At 44.8% G+C, this 18,683-nt stretch overlaps 1 protein-coding gene across 2 annotated transcripts in view; it reads left to right on the top strand.

Moving 5' to 3' along the window:
* The window catches only part of LOC110485558 (vasorin), a 35,499-nt gene extending 29,312 nt beyond the window's left edge, over positions 1-6,187 (top strand). For both annotated transcript variants that reach the window (XM_036942318.1, XM_036942319.1), the window contains exons 2-5: positions 952-1,187; positions 1,506-2,065; positions 2,282-2,509; positions 2,631-6,187. In XM_036942318.1, coding sequence (XP_036798213.1) covers positions 974-1,187; positions 1,506-2,065; positions 2,282-2,509; positions 2,631-3,806 — 2,178 coding nt within the window. In that variant the 5' untranslated portion in view covers positions 952-973 and the 3' untranslated portion in view covers positions 3,807-6,187. The remainder of the gene's footprint in view (positions 1-951; positions 1,188-1,505; positions 2,066-2,281; positions 2,510-2,630) is intronic.
* Positions 6,188-18,683: the final 12,496 nt, after the last annotated feature.

Raw genomic sequence — 18,683 nt, 5'->3', positions numbered from 1 at the left:
GTGTCTGTGTGTGTCTCTGTGTGTGTGTGTGTCTGCGTCTGCAGGTTTGGAGTGTATGCATACATCCGTGTGTGTGTCTGTGTGTGTGATACACACTCCAATACACTCTCACAAAGCCATAGTTTGTGTTTGTATGCAGTAACCGTGTTTTCGTGGGTGTCCAGTCGTTTAAAGCCAGGGCGGTTTTCATGGGCTGGAGACACTGCCATAAACACACACACACACACACACACACACACACACACACACACACACACACACACACACACACACACACACACACACACACACACACACACACACACACACACACACACACACCCACACACACACACACACACACACCAATGCCATAAACACTGGGGAGAGTCTAGACGTGCTTCTCAATCACCCCAGGACGGAGTGACTGTGGGTGGGCCAAGACAGGACCTCACTCAGGCCCACTGTGTGTGTGCTCACAAAGCAGACAGTGAATGTAGCCACTATGAAGGGGCTGTGTGTGTGACTGGGCAGGGTTTCATCATAGTGATGTTGCAGTCTCTATGGGGTCATGGTTGTATGCTCTGGTTGAGGGGAATAGGGAGGGAGACTGGGGTCTGTTTCTGTGTTACTGTGTTTGACTCTACTTGTTGTGTTCTCTGATGTCATGAGGGAAGTCAACAATGGGGGATTTCTTTCCTGTGGTGGATTGGGAAGGGGAGGTTTTTTGATGGCTTGGATTGTGTGTTTGTGCGTGCATACTGAAATGTAAGGATAAGAATAATCCGACTGACCGCATTAAACAGCCAATAGACTTGGACGTGTGGAAATTATTCTCAGAAATGAATGATTTTATCTTATCCAGGTTTTTGACCGCTGCTGATTCGTTACTCTGAAAATATGACAAATTTTCTTTCCCAGAAAAGTCTCAACCAACCAACACTAACATCTCTCTTTTTCTTTGTGTTTCAGATTACACAAGGACTCCACCACTATGGCGCCCTTCCTCCCCCTCCTCCTCCTCCTCTCCTCCTCTTCCTCTGTCCTCTCCAGTGACTGTCCAGAGGATTGCTCTTGTCAGGCCCAGGGTTCCATCTTCTGCATCCAGCGTCGTTCCACCGTCGTCCCCCGCGGCCTCCCTTCCTCTGTGAAACATCTCTACGTCTTCCAGAACGGCATCAACACTTTAGCCCAGGAAGACTTCACAGGTAGGAAGCGTCGAGGTTAGAGGAGTGGAACAGCAACTGGAAGGTTTCCAGTTCTAATCCCGTGTGTGACAGGAAAATATTTGTTCAGGAGTGGGCCGGCAAATGGAGTGTTGCTGGATCAGTGTCCTGGATGCCATTTCCTGCTGTTGTGCCCTTGAGCAAGGCACTTGACCCCTGAACTGCTACCCTCTACTCAAACCTTTCCAACCTCTGTATGTGTGTCTTTCGAGGGTTTGGAATGAAGTAGAACACAAGTTTTTCCATTGCAAATCCGTATGCATTGGAATATAAAGCAATCTTCGTCTTCTTCTTCTTTAGGGCTGGGGGAACTGGAGATGCTGGACCTGTCCCAGAATAAACTCACGGAGGTCCCGGATGGGGTCTTTGAAACGCTATCTTCGCTGAGGAATCTCGATTTGTCCGCAAACTACATTACCCACATCGCCAAGGATAGCTTCTCCGGATTGGTGCAACTCGAGAGGCTGTATCTCCACGGCAACCTCATCAAGAGCATCCAATCGGAGGCCTTCGAAGTTCTGGAGGATCTTCTGGAACTGAAGCTCCAGGGGAACCAGTTGACCGGTCTCCCAATGCTCCGTCTCCCCAGCCTTCTCCTCCTTGATCTCAGCTTCAACTCTCTCCCGACGCTGGGTCCCCAAGACCTCCAGACCCCCCACCTCGAGTCGCTCAAAGTGGCTGCGTTGGGGCTCACCACCCTGGACTCAGATCTGATGGCCTCCCTGGGGAACCTCCATGACCTTGATGTGTCCCAGAACCAGCTGGAGGGGATGCCTGAAGCATTGAAGGCCACCCGGGGGCTGATCAAGCTCAGCCTGGCTGCCAACCCCATTGGGGAGCTCCGGAACGAGGACTTCCAGGTAAATACATTTTCTTAAAAATGTGTCAAATATTCCTGTAATTGATGGGTCAATAACACATGGCTTAGTCCCTGAAGCTGCTCCATGGGATTTACTATGCCAGGCCTCTGGTCCAACCTATCCAAACTGTCTGCGTGTGTATGTTTTTTAGTGGGGTTGGGATCATTTGTGAACATTGGACAATAAAGTATTCTTCTTTTTCTTCTTCTTTTCCAGAGTCTGGTGGGTCTCCAGGAGCTGGATCTCAGTGGGCTGAACCTCCAGGGCTTGCCCCAGGGTTTCTTCCAGCTCTTCCCCAGGCTGGGGCACCTCACGGCGGCCGAGAATCCCTTCAACTGTCTCTGTCCTCTGGCCTGGTTCCCTGGCTGGCTGAAAGAGAAGAATGTGGATCTGGGACGCACAGAGGAGACAAGGTGCCACTTCCCACCAGTGAATGCTGGCAAGGTATTGTCTTAATATTTTCTAATTCTAATACTAAATATATTTGATTTATTTTCCTGTGAAACACATTTAGTTGCTGGCTTGTATGAAATGGGATACAAATAAAGTTTGATTTGATTTGAAGGTGCTGGCGGCGCTGGACCATCAAGATTTCGGCTGTCCACCTACGACCACTGTCATGACGAATGCCCTAGGGGAGGGGAGTACTTCCGCACCCCCCATTCCGACTACATCCCCTGGAAACACACATACCAACGCCATCCCCCCACCTCCGCCATTCCCTAGTGATGAACCATCCTCAACGGAGACAGACATTGAGAGTCGTCCCCCTCCTCCAGCTTCTCCGACTACCGCTTTCAGGGATGAGGGCCACATCTGCCCGCCGAACATCTGCCTCAATGGGGGTACGTGCCGCTTCGATCCTCTGGGACAGCTTGGATGTCTCTGTCCCCGCGGAACTATGGGCTTGTACTGCGAGAACCTGGAGTCGTCTAAACACAACCAGCCACCTCTCCAAACCTCCGCCCCCGAGGTTATGGCATCCATGGTCGCCCCCATTGTAACCTCTGATCCCAATGACATCAGTTCCCGTCAGGTGACCTCCACGTCCATCCTCCTCGACCTGCACCGTTTCCTCGAGACGAGGCCGCACATCCGCGGAATTAAGCTGACCTACCGGAACCTCTCAGGGCCCGACCGGCGCCCCATGTCCCTCAGCGTCCCCGCCTCGTACCCAGAATACACCCTCCGAGGGCTCCGGCCCAACTGTACCTACTCGGTGTGCGCCAGCCCCCTGGCAGAGAGGGTGAACGGGGGTGGAGGCGGTGGAGGTAGCCCTACCGAGGGAGGGTCTTGTATGGAGGCTCGTACCGAGGGAGGTCCCCAAGCTTCGTCCTTGGAGCCCCAGGTGGATGATCAGAGCCAGCTCACCTACACCCTCATCCCAGCCTTGGCTGCTCTCGCCCTGGTCACGGGGGTGGCGGTGGTGGCCATCCTGGTTCTTTTCCTCCGAAGGAGACGGGCTCACATGGCGCTGGAAGGGGGTGAGATGGGACCAATGGAACTGGAGGGCCTTAAGGCTTGTCTGGAGAACGGAGTGGGGAACGGGGGCACCCTACCCCACAAGGGAGCGGATATCGCCCCCTGTCACACCTCCATCCCGACCCAGCCACAAAATGGCGGATCGTCACATCCCCTTCCACAAAATGGTGGTTTAGAATATGAGGCCCCCCTCATGAAGGGACAGGGGCACTGTCCATCGAATAATAATGTGGCATCCTTGAAGCCATCGTATTTCTAGAAACTCAGTCTGTTGTCTTCATGGATTTCTTAATATTTCTCAATGAGACTCAATGTACTCAATGACATTCAGAGCTATGGAATGGAACAGAAGTAACTACCCCTGTAGAGGGTAACGCTACGCCCCGTTATCTCTAAGTGGATGGGAGGACTCTACCATTATGAGGCAGTGAAAGGGGGGTGTTTTAGCTCATCCAGCAGAGTTCAAGTTGATAGAAATGTAACAAGTATTTAAACCTAAAGTGCAATCGCCATGCCAAAAGGGGTCTTATAATCGGACTGAAAACGGAAGTGCCTTCTTGCATTGACATGATATGCTGTAATAATGATGCTTTTATTTTTGAAATGTTGATGTTTTGAAAAGAGCTGCATTGAATGAGTTTGCAATCCTTTTGCTGGATCAGGAGATTGGGAGAGCAGGGCTTGTGGAGGTATGGGGAAGGCACAGAGTCAAGGTTGGGAGGAGTAGAGGTGGGGTGCAGAGGTAGAGATAGAGACACAGGTGTGTGTGTGCTCTGTAGACTGTTCAGCACTTCCGGAAATGAACGAGGCACCCCTCCCCACCTGCCCCCTGGGATAACTTGCAGTGAAGAGAAGAGAATCTCTCTGCAACAGGGTGAAATGCTGATTCTGTAGAGATGGTACCACGGATAGAATAGAGTTTTAGACGACATTACCACCAGTCAGATTTCCCTTCATCCTGCTACCCCCCCCTTACGGTTGGTGCGTTCATCTTAACTAGGTGGGACAACCACATATCACAGTCGTAATGAGTATGTTTTTCCTCAATAAAGAAGCTATCGGTCAAGTCAGTGCTAGTAGGGGAAAAAAACTAGAAAAGACTAGTGCTCTGGTCAAAAGTAGTGCACTATACAGGGAATAGGGTGTCACTTGGGACGAAGCCTCTGTCCTTAGCGGCGTGGTCAGTAGCTGTGATGGACGCTATTTGAAGGTTGTTGTCGAGCGGGTTTCATATGATGTTTTTGTAAAGTGTTTTGTATGTATTGTTTTATCATGGATTTCTCTGTTGCTGCCATGCTGTTTCTCCTGTCTTGTTGTCGTCAGAAATGTTGATGCTGTATTGAATTGTGCTGTTCCCTCGACACGGCAAAGGGTTGGGGTCCATTTCATTTCAATTCAGAAAGTTTACAATTGAAAGGGTTTATTTACTTTTAAAGATGAGTTTTCCTTTGTTAAATAGGTCATATTCCAATTCACCTGAATTTACTGAATTTAGATTCAATTTACCCCTACCCAAAACGCTTCACATTTTCATCATGTAGAAATTGTTCACCAAGTAAATGTGAATAAGAAGTATCAGAAACAGCACAGACTCTGAACTCTAAACTCCCACACTCTTCTTCTTTACTGTCTAAAACTGTCTGCCAACTACAATAGCCTGCCAAAGCTACATAAGGACATGGTTAGCTCCAGAAACACCAATCCTTGTCCCAAATGACACCCTATTCTCTACATAGCACACTACTTATGAACAGAGTCCTATGGGCCCTGGTCAGAAGTAGTGTACTTTAGAGAATAGGATCCCATTTGGGACACAAACCTAGTCTCTTTTTGAACAATCAAGCTCCAAAACTGTCCTCCAAGCTCTGTCACCGCAAACCCTGAGCCATTAAAGTGGCACACACACATGCCGAAAAAAGCACCAGAGTTCAAAGACTTTGAGAGCAATTTACTATATGTGTCGAAGGAGTGGAAACCAGTCATTTCCTTGACTTGCTACTGACTGTGGCGTTTTGAAGATATGGCCGCAGTTAACCAATGAGATCCCCAGTATCTTTTTATTGTTTTATTCTCTCTCTTTCTATTTTCCTCTTTCTTTGTCTGTTTTTGTCTCTATCTGCTTCTCTCTCTCTCTCTCTGGCTCTCTCTCTCTCTGACTCTGTTATTCTCTCTCTCTCTCTCTCTCTCTCTCTCTCTCTCTCTGTCTCTTCTCTCCTTTTCTCTTTATTCTATTTTCTTTCTCTCATTCTCTTTCCTTTTCTTTCTCTCTCTTTGTTTCCTTCACCCCTCCCTTTGTCTCGGTCAACAAGGTTCTTGGCCGTGTTTTCGGGCCTGTTTTGCTTGCCTGCAGCCAACTAGACTATGAAAAGTTCATACGGAATGAAAATCACGCCGTTCTGATACATTTATCTTTGTTTCCTGTCTTGGAGAATGGGAAGTACAAATGTGTCACCATTCAATTTCTTTTTCTGTTTTCTTTCTCTCATTTTTGTTGATGTTCTTTTCTTTTCTTGATCCCTCTCTGTCTCTCGCTCTGCCTCTCTGTCTCTCTCTCTGCCTCTCTGTCTCTCGCTCTGCCTGTCTCTCTCTCTCTGCCTGTCTGTCTCTCTCTCTGCCTGTCTGTCTCTCTCTCTGCCTGTCTGTCTCTCTCTCTGCCTGTCTGTCTCTATGCCTGTCTGTCTCTCTCTGCCTGTCTCTCTCTGCCTCTCTGTCTCTCTCTCTGCCTCTCTGTCTCTCGCTCTGCCTGTCTCTCTCTCTCTGCCTGTCTGTCTCCCTCTCTGCCTGTCTCTCTCTCTGCCTGCCTGTCTCTCTCTCTGCCTCTCTGTCTCTCTCTCTGCCTCTCTGTCTCTCGCTCTGCCTGTCTCTCTCTCTCTGCCTGTCTGTCTCCCTCTCTGCCTGTCTCTCTCTCTGCCTGTCTGTCTCTCTCTCTGCCTGTCTGTCTCTCTCTCTGCCTGTCTGTCTCTCTCTCTGCCTGTCTGTCTCTCTCTCTGCCTGTCTGTCTCTCTCTCTGCCTGTTTCTCTCTCTGCCTGTCTATCTCTCTCTCTGCCTGTCTGTCTCTCTCTCTGCCTGTCTGTCTCTCTCTGCCTGTCTCTCTCTCTGCCTGTCTGTCTCTCTCTCTGCCTGTCTGTCTGTCTCTCTCTCTCTGCCTGTCTCTCTGCCTGTCTGTCTCTCTCTCTCTGCCTGTCTCTCTCTCTGCCTGTCTCTCTCTCTGCCTGTCTCTCTTTTTCTACCTGTCTCTCTGTCTCTCTCTCTGCCTGTCTCTCTGTCTCTCTCTGTTGTTGTTATTGTTGTTGTTGTTGTTGTTGTTGTTGTAACACTTACCTTAAGGAACATGTGCCTATTTCTGGGACATACTCTACAATCTCACTACACCAGTTTGTGTCTTGGTAGATAGAAAACAGTTTATCTGTGTGTGTGTGTGTGTGTGTGTGTGTGTGTGTGTGTGTGTGTGTGTGTGTGTGTGTGTGTGTGTGTGTGTGTGTGTGTGTGTGTGTGTGTGTGTGTGTGTGTGTGTGTGTGTGTGTGTGTGTACACGTGTACGTGTGTGTGCAAAAAAAGGAGATTCAATATTTGAATCCAGCCCAGGTATTCATCCCTGTTTTCTACTGCCTGTCTTCTTTCTCTCCTTGTTTTACTGTCTTTCTTCAATCATCCAACAGAAACCAAGAGCCATACGCTCATATATCTGTTCACTAGAACCTAAACTGGAACAAGAAATCCTATACAGCTTTATATACTGTAGCATGAGGGACCGGACATTTTTGAAATATTTTCAACATGCTTTGTTACGTTCTCTTTTCAGTTTGGGAAAGCCTTTGTCTTATTATTTTAATGTTTTTTTTTTCTGTAAAAAAGTGTTTTTTGTGTTGGATATGAAATGACATAAAAAGAGAATATGAAAAAAATATATTGGTCATATCTTGGTCAGTGACTCCCTAGCCTGGTTTATACCTTGTTCTAACATGTGGACTGTGTTCAGATCGTGCACACGATTACAAGAAGCATTGTGATCTGATTGTGATCAGATCTTATAAGTGTAAACAGACACGATCAGGTCAAGATCAGAATGAAGGTCGCATGTTAACGGCAGGTATAAACAGGGCTTCTTCTGTCTTTTAGGTTTTTGACACCATAGACATATACATCATTGTGTGAGACCAAGTACTACATACACATACTACACATGTATTACATCAGTTACTAAATCCCCTTTAAACTCCCCACAGTAGTCAATATGGACCAAACACATTTACTACACATTTATTACATCAGTTACTAAATCCCCTTTAAACTCCCCACAGTAGTCAATATGGACCAAACACATTTACTACACATTTATTACATCAGTTACTAAATCCCCTTTAAACTCCCCACAGTAGTCAATATGGACCAAACACATTTACTACTGTACATACTCTACACTGTACATACACGTATGACATTACTTCACCTCAGGTCCTCAAGCATACAGTAAATACTGGTTGAATGTTACACACAGTGCTTAATGATCCTAGTAATAAAAGCATTAGGGCATTAGTCAGTCTTTCCTACTGACTTAGGATTTAAGGAACAACAGCCAGATGTGTGTTGCCAGCTTGTTGCAAGGCCATTCCCAGAAATCATAGCTAGGAATACACACACACACACACACAAGCACACTTTCACTGCATCCCTCATCCCCCTCCCTTTCAACCCCCCCCCCCCCCCCCCCCCCCACCTCTTACTCCAAACCCCAAATGATGGGTTTATGACTCTGTGTTGGTTACTGGAATGAACAGAAGTTCTTGTATTTTTCCTTAATCGTCAAGAAGTTTTTGCCAATGGGAAAATATGACAAACTAAAGACAATTTAAATCCTATAAATGAATACATTAAAGTCCTGGTTGTTTGCTTTGTGGGGAGCTTGGTAAATGACTGCAGTACCCACCAGCACTAGCCTACAAGGATTAGAAAACACACACACCACTTCTCTCTCTCTCGCTCTCTGTGTCGCTCTTTGTCTCTCAATTCAAGGGCTTTATTGGCTTGGGAAACATATATTTACATTGCTGAAGCAAGTGAAATGGATACACAAAAGTGAGAAGAAACAAAAAAATGTCAACAAAAAACAGTAAACAGACTCAAAGGTCTCTCTCTCTCCCTCCCTCTCTCTCCCTTTCTCTCTCCCTCTTTTGCTCTCTCTCTTCCTCTCTCTCCCTCTGCCTTTCTCTCTCTCTGATTGCTTAATTGTCATGAAATACAATTTGTAGACATTGCCAAAGCAGTATAGTGGTCCAGCATTTCAGTAAATGCAGTATAGTACAGTACAATGCAATGAGGATAATGAACTACAGTTAAATAATTCCCAGCTTTATGTCATTAGTAAATACATTTCCTCTTTGGGTAGCCATGTCTTTTTGTGTCTACCTTTTGGTGGTCGCTGAGCCTGTATTTGGTCAGGATCTGTCTCTGTTTTGTATCTCTGCCAATGTGGATTCTCTTTTGAGGCCCCAAATAGCAATTTAGTTTATTCTGAGTTTTTGTTGAATTTTTCAAATTTGTCAATAAGAAGGTTTTCATTTCTGGAACAATCTGATTGATATCCCTGTGTGTTTGGATAATAGAGTTGTTTAGTGTTTTAAACAGCTGACATAGGGGACTCTTTTCAGGGTTCGGCTCTTCTTGGGTGTCCAGTGCTTTTTATTGTAAGAATGTGTTGGGGCTTCATTTCAAATGGTGACAACATTTGAGTGCCCTTTACAATTAAAGGGAATCTTCCGAGTTTTGCTCTGCATGCATTATGTAGGACTTTCTTTTGGATATTTAGATAATTCTGCAGAATTCTTAATGCAGATTTTCTATTGGGTTTTTCTCTCAATGCTTATAATGGTAATTACAGGTTGGACCCCAAACATCTCTTCCCTATCGTACAATTGGTAAAATTACACTGTTCAGTATTTAGCACCGGATTTGGATAGGAATAACAGGCTTTTTCTTTTAGTGTGTTCACTGCCAGACCAAATCCACCAGAGGCTCTGATTGTTAGTCCCAGGTAGTTGTACCGGTGGGCATGTTCAACCATGGTGAAGGAGTTTCTGCTGCTCTGATTGTTAGTCCCAGGTAGTTGTACCGTTGGGCATGTTCAACCATGGTGAAGGAGTTTCTTCTGTTCTGATTCCTGGCATTTTTCAGGAAAATCACAACTTTGGTTTTCTGAAAGTTCATATTGATTGCCCAGTTGTTGCTGTATTCCCGAATAATGTTAAGATGTTCCTGTAAACCTTGCCCTGTTGGTGATAGTAAGACAAGGTCATCTTGCGTAGAGCAGGAATCTGACCTCATCTTTGAGGGTGAGTCCAGGGGCTGCAGATCGGCCCAACGACACTGCTAGTTCGTTGATGTAGACGTTGAACAGGGTTGGACTTAATCCTTATTAAGAGTCGTTTCACGCACTCGGTCGTTATGTTGTGTGAGGAAGGTCTGTATAACTGTCTCCACATGTTACTGGTGACACATATTCTCCTATAGTTATTAGGGTCTAATTTGTCACCTGTTTTATATACGGGGGTTATGAGCTCCTGGTTCCAAGTATCAGGCAAGCAGCCACTCTCCAAAACCAGGTTGAATAGTTTGAATAAGGCATCCTGCAACTCAGGAGTACTGTGTTTAAGCATTTCATTCCTGATGCTATCAGGGCTACATGCTTTTTGTTGTTGAAAGTTCAGCGTGTGTAATTTGGTAGTCAATTGGCTTCTGGTTGTTTTCAATAGAGCTTTGTTTTTTCTCGCATGTTTTGGTGGCTTAAAGTAAGTTCTTCTGATGGTAATGTTTCATAGATACTTTCAAAGTGATCTTTTCAAATGTTCCTCTGTTTTCCAGAACATTCCTCTGTTGTCCATTTAGACCATTCTATTTCTCCCAGAACTGGGGTCCATCAATGGAGTCTTCGATCGCTTTCAGATTGTTCTCAAAATGCTTCCATCTTAGGCTTTGTTTGTATATTCTTTCACTGTGTCACAATATTTGTTGCCCTACGTCTCTATCCTGTGATTTGTGATGTTTTCTATTTGATAAAGATCAAAAAAATATATATCCTTAAACCATTTCTCTTTTTGAGGTTTCCAATTAGCACTGCTTTTCTATTGCAGCCATTAGCTTTTGTGGCTGCTTTATGATAGATCTCATTACATTTATTCACAGCCACATCTATGTCAGGGAGGTTTGGGCTGAATATACCTGGAAATCATCGATGCAGTTTGTAGTTTCTGAGCAGTGTAATGCTGTATTGAAGTGTGATGCGCTGTCAGGGGCCCATCTGTTTGTTTGATTTATTTAGATTAATCAGTGTACAGGGCTCTGTTTGTGTGGTCTTTGGGTGGGGAAGTCTTTTCAAAAACCACACTCTCTCTCTCCAGTCCTTTTCAGGCATCTTGTTCTGTGTCTGTCTCCATGGGAACCAAATAAATGGACAGAAACAGAACTCCCCTCTGCTCTGTTCGGAGCAGGACTCATGTCTCAGGTATGTGAGTCAGCCACGCTGTGGAGATGACATGGCAGTTTGCAGTAGCCAGACCAGCAAATATATCACTGGGTCGTCAATAGTCAGGCCTTGAGAACATACATATAGACACATGACTAGGGGCCCGATTCAGACTTGAGTTAGTAGACTTAACATGGGTCTGCATTTTTGGACTTAAGCCCATGTCAAGTCAACTTATCTCAAGTCTAAATAGGGTCCTAAGCTAGGCCTAAAAATCACAAGAGATACAACCAGACTTTATGATGCATACGTGTTGTGCCACACAGTCCTCCGATGGATTCATCAGTAAAACTTTAACAACTTCACACTGGACTCAGACGTCAGTTCAACGTCTAGTTTTGATTTACATCTGGTTGAGTTGTCAACTAATGTGAATTCAACTTGAAATCAACAAAAAATGTCACCATGTCATTGGATTCAGGTTAAAAGTTGTAACATTCTGTTACATTGATGACTTTATGCAAATCCAATCAGTTTTCCACGTTGATTCAACATCATCACTTTGAATTTGTTGGTTGAAATGACGTGGAAGGAAAGTTGATTGGACCAGTTTCTGCCCTTTGGGTTGTAGTGGTGGTGTGTGTGTAATGTACCGATACTTGTTACCTGTGTGGTCCCTCCTTCTTCTTACGTTCATTTCCGATAAGGAAGAAGGGATGAAGAAAGAAGGGATTCTTTTCCTCCTGGCAGGTGGCACCACTGTTCCAGCTGAGAGTCTCAAAGCAGCCATTGTGATTTTCAGACAGGGCAGGTTTTTAAAAATTAACTTTCCAAATTCCTCAGGAAATTGCTGGTGAGTAAACATTTTTGCTTCCCTCGCTCTTTGTAAACTCAAACAAACGTCCCTTTTTCAGGACCCTGTCTTTCAAAGATAATTCGTAAAAATCCAAATAACTTCACAGATCTTCATTGTAAAAGGTTTAAACACTGTTTCCCATGCTTGTTCAATGAACCATAAACAATTAATGAACATGCACCTGTGGAACGGTCATTAAGACACTAACAGCTTACAGACGGAAGGAAATTAAGGTCACAGTTATGAACACTTAGGACACTAAAGAGGCCTTTCTACTGACTCTGAAAAACACCAAAAGAAAGATGCCCAAGGGTCCCTGCTCATCTGCATGAACGTGCCTTAGGCATGCTGCAAGGAGGCATGAGGACTGCAGATGTGGCCAGAGCAATAAATTGTAATGTCCGTACTGTGAGACGCCTAAGACAGACAGGGAGACAGGACGGACAGCTGATTGTCCTCGCAGTGGCAGACCATGTGTAACATCACCTGCACAACATCAGTACATCAGAACATCGAACCTGCGGGACAAGTACAGGATGGCAACAGCATCTGCCCGAGTTACACCAGGAACGCACAATCCCGCCATCAGTGCTCAGACTGTCCGCAATAGGCTGAGAGAGGCTGGACTGAGGGCTTCTAGGCCTGTTGTAAGACAGGTCCTCACCAGACATCACCGGCAACAACGTTGCCTATGAGCACAAACCCATCGTTGCTGGACCAGACAGGACTGGCAAAAAGTGCTCTTCTTTGATGAGTTGCGGTTTTGTCTCACCAGGGGTGATGGTCGGATTCCCCCCTGGTGAGTACACCGAGGCCTGTACTCTGGAGCGGGATCCATTTTGGAGGTGGAGGGTCCATCATGGTCTGGGGCGGTGTGTCACAGCGTCATATGACTGAGCTTGTTGTCATTGCAGGCAATCTCAACACTGCGTTTCAGGGAAGACATCCTCCTCCCTCATGTGGTACCCTTCCTGCAGGCTCATCCTGACATGACCCTCCAGCATGACAATGCCACCAGCCATACTGCTCGTTCTGTGCATGATTTCCTGCCAGATAGGAATGTCAGTGTTCTGCCATGGCCAGCAAAGAGCCCAGATCTCAATCCCATTGAGCATGTCTGGGACCTGTTGGATCGGAGGGTGAGGGCTAGGGTCATTCCCCCCAGAAATGTCCGGGAACTTGCAGGTGCCTTGGTGGAAGAGTAGGGTAACATCTCACAGCAAGAACTGACAAATCTGGTGCAGTCCATGAGTAGGAGATGTACTGCAGTACTTAATGCAGCTGGTGGCCACACCAGATACTGACTGTTACTTCATTTTGACCCTCCCTTTGTTCATTTTGACCCCCCTTTGTTCATTTTGACTCCCCTTTGTTCATTTTGACCCCCCTTTGTTCATTTTAATCCCCCCTTTGTTCATTTTTCCATTTCTGTTAGTCACATGTCTGTGGAACTTATTCAGTTTATGTCTCAGTTGTTGAATCTTGCTATGTTCATGCAAATATTTACACATTACACAGTACACATATTTACACATGTTCTGTTTGCTGAAAATAAATGCAGTTGACAGTGAGGGGACATTTCTTTATTTTGCTGAGTTTATGTTTGTGTGTTTTCTGAAAGAAGAGCATTTTTTATTCTATAGACTGTTGGATGCTTGGCTGAGGATGTTTGTTAAGAATAGCATTAAGAATAGTATTAAGAATAGCATTAAGAATAGCATTAAGAATAGTGTTAAGAATAGCATTAAGAATAGCATTAAGAATAGTGTTAAGAATAGCATTAAGAATAGCGTTAAGAATAGTGTTAAGAATAGTGTTAAGAATAGCATTAAGAACAGTGTTAAGAATAGCATTAAGAATAGCGTTAAGAATAGTGTTAAGAATAGTGTTAAGAATAGCATTAAGAATAGCGTTAAGAATAGCGTTAAGAATAGTGTTAAGAATAGTGTTAAGAATAGCATTAAGAATAGCGTTAAGAATAGCGTTAAGAATAGTGTTAAGAATAGCATTAAGAATAGTGTTAAGAATAGTGTTAAGAATAGCATTAAGAATAGTGTTAAGAATAGCATTAAGAATAGCGTTAAGAATAGTGTTAAGAATAGTGTTAAGAATAGCATTAAGAATAGCGTTAAGAATAGCGTTAAGAATAGTGTTAAGAATAGTGTTAAGAATAGCATTAAGAATAGCGTTAAGAATAGCGTTAAGAATAGTGTTAAGAATAGCATTAAGAATAGTATTAAGAATAGCGTTAAGAATAGTGTTAAGAATAGCATTAAGAATAGCGTTAAGAATAGTGTTAAGAATAGCATTAAGAATAGCATTAAGAATAGCATTAAGAATAGTGTTAAGAATAGCATTAAGAATAGCATTAAGAATAGTGTTAAAAGCAGACAGTAGAGTTTCTTGTGTGATTCCTTTTCTTCTGTTGTGCATTTTCATTATTCTGAATGGTATGTTTTTCCTCTCATTTGAACTTGCTAGCATACATGGAATGGCTGTAAGGAAAGTCAAGTCTGGAGTAGTGTCTGGTGTTTTGATGCATGGGCCAAGGGGTTCGGGGTCTAGGATAATGCAGTATTGCATAGGATGAGGATGAGGACGAGGGGGAAGTGTGTATGCGGACACTATCCAAATAATCCTTAAATTAACAAAAACCTGAACTTCACAGCCTGTCACTCAAAAACTATCGTGATGACCCTGTGTGTCTGCAATAGTGCAATAGAGGGAAAGACCTTAGGGGGGAGAGATAGGGGAAAAGATAGAGGGAAGAAAAGAGAGAGAAAAAGGGAAGATAAAGAATTGTATGACTTGACAAATATAGCTTTAATTAAAACAGGCCAGTTTGCAGGTGGTGTAAGGGTGGAAAGGGGGGAGGAGCAATGTTCCCTCATGTTTTTCGACACTGAGCCAATGTCAGGTCTGCTGAGCGCAAACCTGGATGTGGTGAAAATTCCGTGCAACTTCTGGTGTGCCTTTACTGTGAACACAGGCTGTGCCCACTTTAAGTTGCAGTTTTATAGGGGAAAACTAGAGAGTTGAGTGAAGTTCAATCTCATGCTTCTCTGCGCTGGCGGATATTTCCTCTGCACTGCGGGGAGCTGCAGGGAGGTGGGGTGAGGAGAGGGGAGGAGGGTTGAGGAGGAGAGGGGAGGTGGGGTGAGGAGAGGGGAGGAGGAGGGTTGAGGAGGAGAGGGGAGGTGGGGTGAGGAGAGAGGAGGAGGAGGGGTGAGGAGGTGAGGGAGATGAAACTCAAGTATGCACTGATCTTTGGGCTAGATAATGTCTCCAACTGGCCTTTCAAGCCTTCACCCCCTGACTATTGAACGCAGTTTATGTCTAGTAGATATAACTTATGCCATGTTACGACCTTGGACAACACACACAAAACATTCCCAAATGTGCTGTTGGTTTTCACTTTCCCCTGAGTATGACGTACACCTGAACAAAATGTATTTGAGAGAGAGAGAGATACAAACAAACAAACAAACACAAACAAACAAACAAACACAGTAAGAAAGAGGGAGAGAGAAAGGGTAAGTTTACTACAACTGCACACACATCCATGTTTTGTGTCTGTTGGATGTCTAAGCAGCCTTGGAGAGGGAACCCTCTGGCACAAAGGCAACATGGTGCCCGAATGAAGGATGAATTACACATCTCAATGTCTCTTCAAATGCTTTATGCATTTAGTATGCATTCTGGCACAGGCTTTAATTACAGATCTAGGATCAGCTTTCAACTTTTAGGAGGCCGAAACGAGAACTGGCCCCAAATCAGTGTTAGAGACAAATGCATCTCAAACTAGCATACTCTTTCTGAAAATCACTTCAGCGTACTCTTTCTGAAAATGGACTTCCTTGGTGTAGCCGGTTGGGATGCCATGCTCACCAGAATATTGAAAGGCACTTTGTTATCCACACAATGGGTTCCTCTGGTGTAGCCTTCTCGTTAGCTTCGCGCTCCTAGCCTAACACGATTGGTTCTCACAAGAAAAGGCATGCAGCGCGAATAAAGCTGTCCTCAATAAACCCTTTTCCTGTCTGAAACGTAATACATATTTAATTAAATTAGGCCTTAATTGGTATTCCATTTAACTAGAGGAACCCAAGGGTCTTGTTTTACCCAGGCTGGAAGGACTAATGGGTTCCATGTTCTCTGAGGCAGAAGGAAAGTCTGAAGCACTCTGGAATCACAACACACCACCAACTGGATACAGACGTCACAGCACTGAGCTAGGCTAGCATAAACACCTTGGTGAATTACTGGCTGTTGTCTGTTGTGAAGGGAATAGGGCCCGGGATTCAAACAAACCACAATGCGCCGACGTCTGACTGCACTTTAAAGTCAATGTCCCTGGCATTCAATGTCCCTGGCATTCGATGTCCCTGGCATTCGATGTCCCTGGCATTCGATGTCCCTGGCATTCGATGTCCCTGGCATTCAATGTCCCTGGCATTCAATGTCCCTGGCATTCGATGTCCCTGGCATTCGATGTCCCTGGCATTCGATGTCCCTGGCATTCGATGTCCCTGGCATTCAATGTCCCTGGCATTCAATGTCCCTGGCATTCGATGTCCCTGGCATTCGATGTCCCTGGCATTCGATGTCCCTGGCATTCAATGTCCCTGGCATTCAATGTCCCTGGTATTCAATGTCCCTGGCAATCAATGTCCCTGGCATTCAATGTCCCTGGCATTCGATGTCCCTGGCATTCGATGTCCCTGATGTTTCCTGACTAAACACATTTAGGGGAAAGTTTGAGATCCTAAATTCACAAAAAACTCAAGAGAGGGTGAATTCCAATATGTATACATTTCACCTGATTGAAGTGTATTGTTGTGTATTGGAGTATATTGGAGTATTGGAGTATTTTGCAGGCTATTGAAGTGTTTGGAGTATAGGGGTGTATTGAAGTGTATTGGATTGTATTGGAGTGTATTGAAGTGTATTGGGTTATATTGGAGTATATGAGTGCACAGGGGTGTATTGCTGTGTATGAGCATGTATTGGAGTATATTGGAGTGTTTTGGGGTGTATTGTAGTGTATTAGTGTTTTGGAGTGTATTGGGGTGTATGAAGTGTATTAGAGTATAGGAATGTGTTGGTGAGTATTGACGTGTATTGGGATGCATTTGAGTGTATTGGGCTGTATTGGGGTGTAGTGGAGTGTATTGCAGTGTATTGTAGTGTATTGCAGTGTATTGGGGTGTATTGGAGTGTATTGGAGTGTATGACGTGTATTAGAGTTTAGGAATGTATTGGATAGTATCGGCGTACATTGGAGTATATTGGATTGTATGAAGTGTATTGGTGTATAAGAGTGTATCGAAGTGTATTGAGATGTATTGGAGTGTATTGCAGTGTATTGTGGTGTATTGTGGTGTATTGTGGTGTATTGCGGTGTTTTGTGGTGTATAAGAGTGTATGGAAGTGTATTGAGATGTATTTGAGTGTATTGCAGTGTATTGCAGTGTATTGCAGTGTATTGTGGTGTATTGTGGTGTATTGTGGTGTATTGCGGTGTTTTGTGGTGTATAAGAGTGTATGGAAGTGTATTGAGATGTATTGGAGTGTATTGCAGTGTATTGTGGTGTATTGTGGTGTATTGTGGTGTATTGCAGTGTATTGCAGTGTATTGGAGTGTATTGCAGTGTATTGGAGTGTATTGCAGTGTATTGGAGTGTATTGGAGTGCATTGGAGTGTATTGCAGTGTATTGGAGTGTATTGGAGTGTATTGCGGTGTTTTGTGGTGTATAAGAGTGTATGGAAGTGTATTGAGATGTATTTGAGTGTATTGCAGTGTATTGCAGTGTATTGGAGTGTATTGCAGTGTATTGGAGTGTTTTGGAGCGTATTCAGAGCTGTAGTCAGAAACAGCTGGTTTGGGTTTAGAGAGGAGCATAGTGTTTGTATAAGAAAACAATAGCAGGTCATCCACTGGACCTTACACACACGCAAGTACGCACACACCCACGCACATGGCCTATATACAAACATACTGTTCACTGTCCATAAATGTACAGAAAATACGGTTTCACTAATGTCTTGCATTATCTAGAATAATATAATATATGTTTTAATGTTATTCAGTTTGAGGGAAAATAAAATATCTGCCATCATTGTTAAGATCATAGAGGTTTTACATGACAGTCTCTTCCCAAAGACCTCGTTCCCCAACACTGTCCCATTCACGTTCCCCCTACTCCTCACACACCGTCCTGGCTACACAAAGCCTACTTCAAACTGCTCCACAGCCAGGGGGCTGGTTCCCCCTGATCCCTCACCCCCCAGCAAGACCTTTGACCCTGGAGGAATGGGGTATGTAGTGTCCAAGCACAAACACTCTTTATATGCCCTCTTTTAGGGACAAGACAAGGGGGGATGTATTGGAATGTTTCGCTATTTTGGGTAACCCACTCCCCCCCTCCCTACCCTCCCCTCTCTCCTCTCCTTCCCTCTCTTCCACCAAACTTCCAACCTCCCTCTCCTCCACTCTCCCCCTTTCTTCTACCTAGGCTAACCCCTTTCCTACTTCTACCACCTCTCTTTCACCTAATCCCCTCCCTCCATCCCTCCCTCAGGAAATGTCTGGAAAACCTTAAGCCTTTTCCTCTCCGGCTTCAAATAGATGACAATTGACTTATTGAATTTCCACCGCCACCCACCCAGGCAACAAGCCTGGCTTTTATTGTCTGTTGTCGTGGCCGAATGAGAGACAGGTTTAGACGTGCCCTCCATGTCCTGGGAAGTGGGAGAGAGAGAGGTGAGGGAGGGAGGGAGGGAGAGAGAGGGGAGGGAGGGAGGGAGGGAGGGAGGGAG

Source organism: Oncorhynchus mykiss, chromosome 13 (assembly GCF_013265735.2).
Source record: "Oncorhynchus mykiss isolate Arlee chromosome 13, USDA_OmykA_1.1, whole genome shotgun sequence".
Lineage (NCBI taxonomy): Eukaryota > Metazoa > Chordata > Actinopteri > Salmoniformes > Salmonidae > Oncorhynchus > Oncorhynchus mykiss.
Note: the sequence above shows the minus strand (reverse complement) of the source record. Positions and strands in the feature narration are given on the sequence as shown.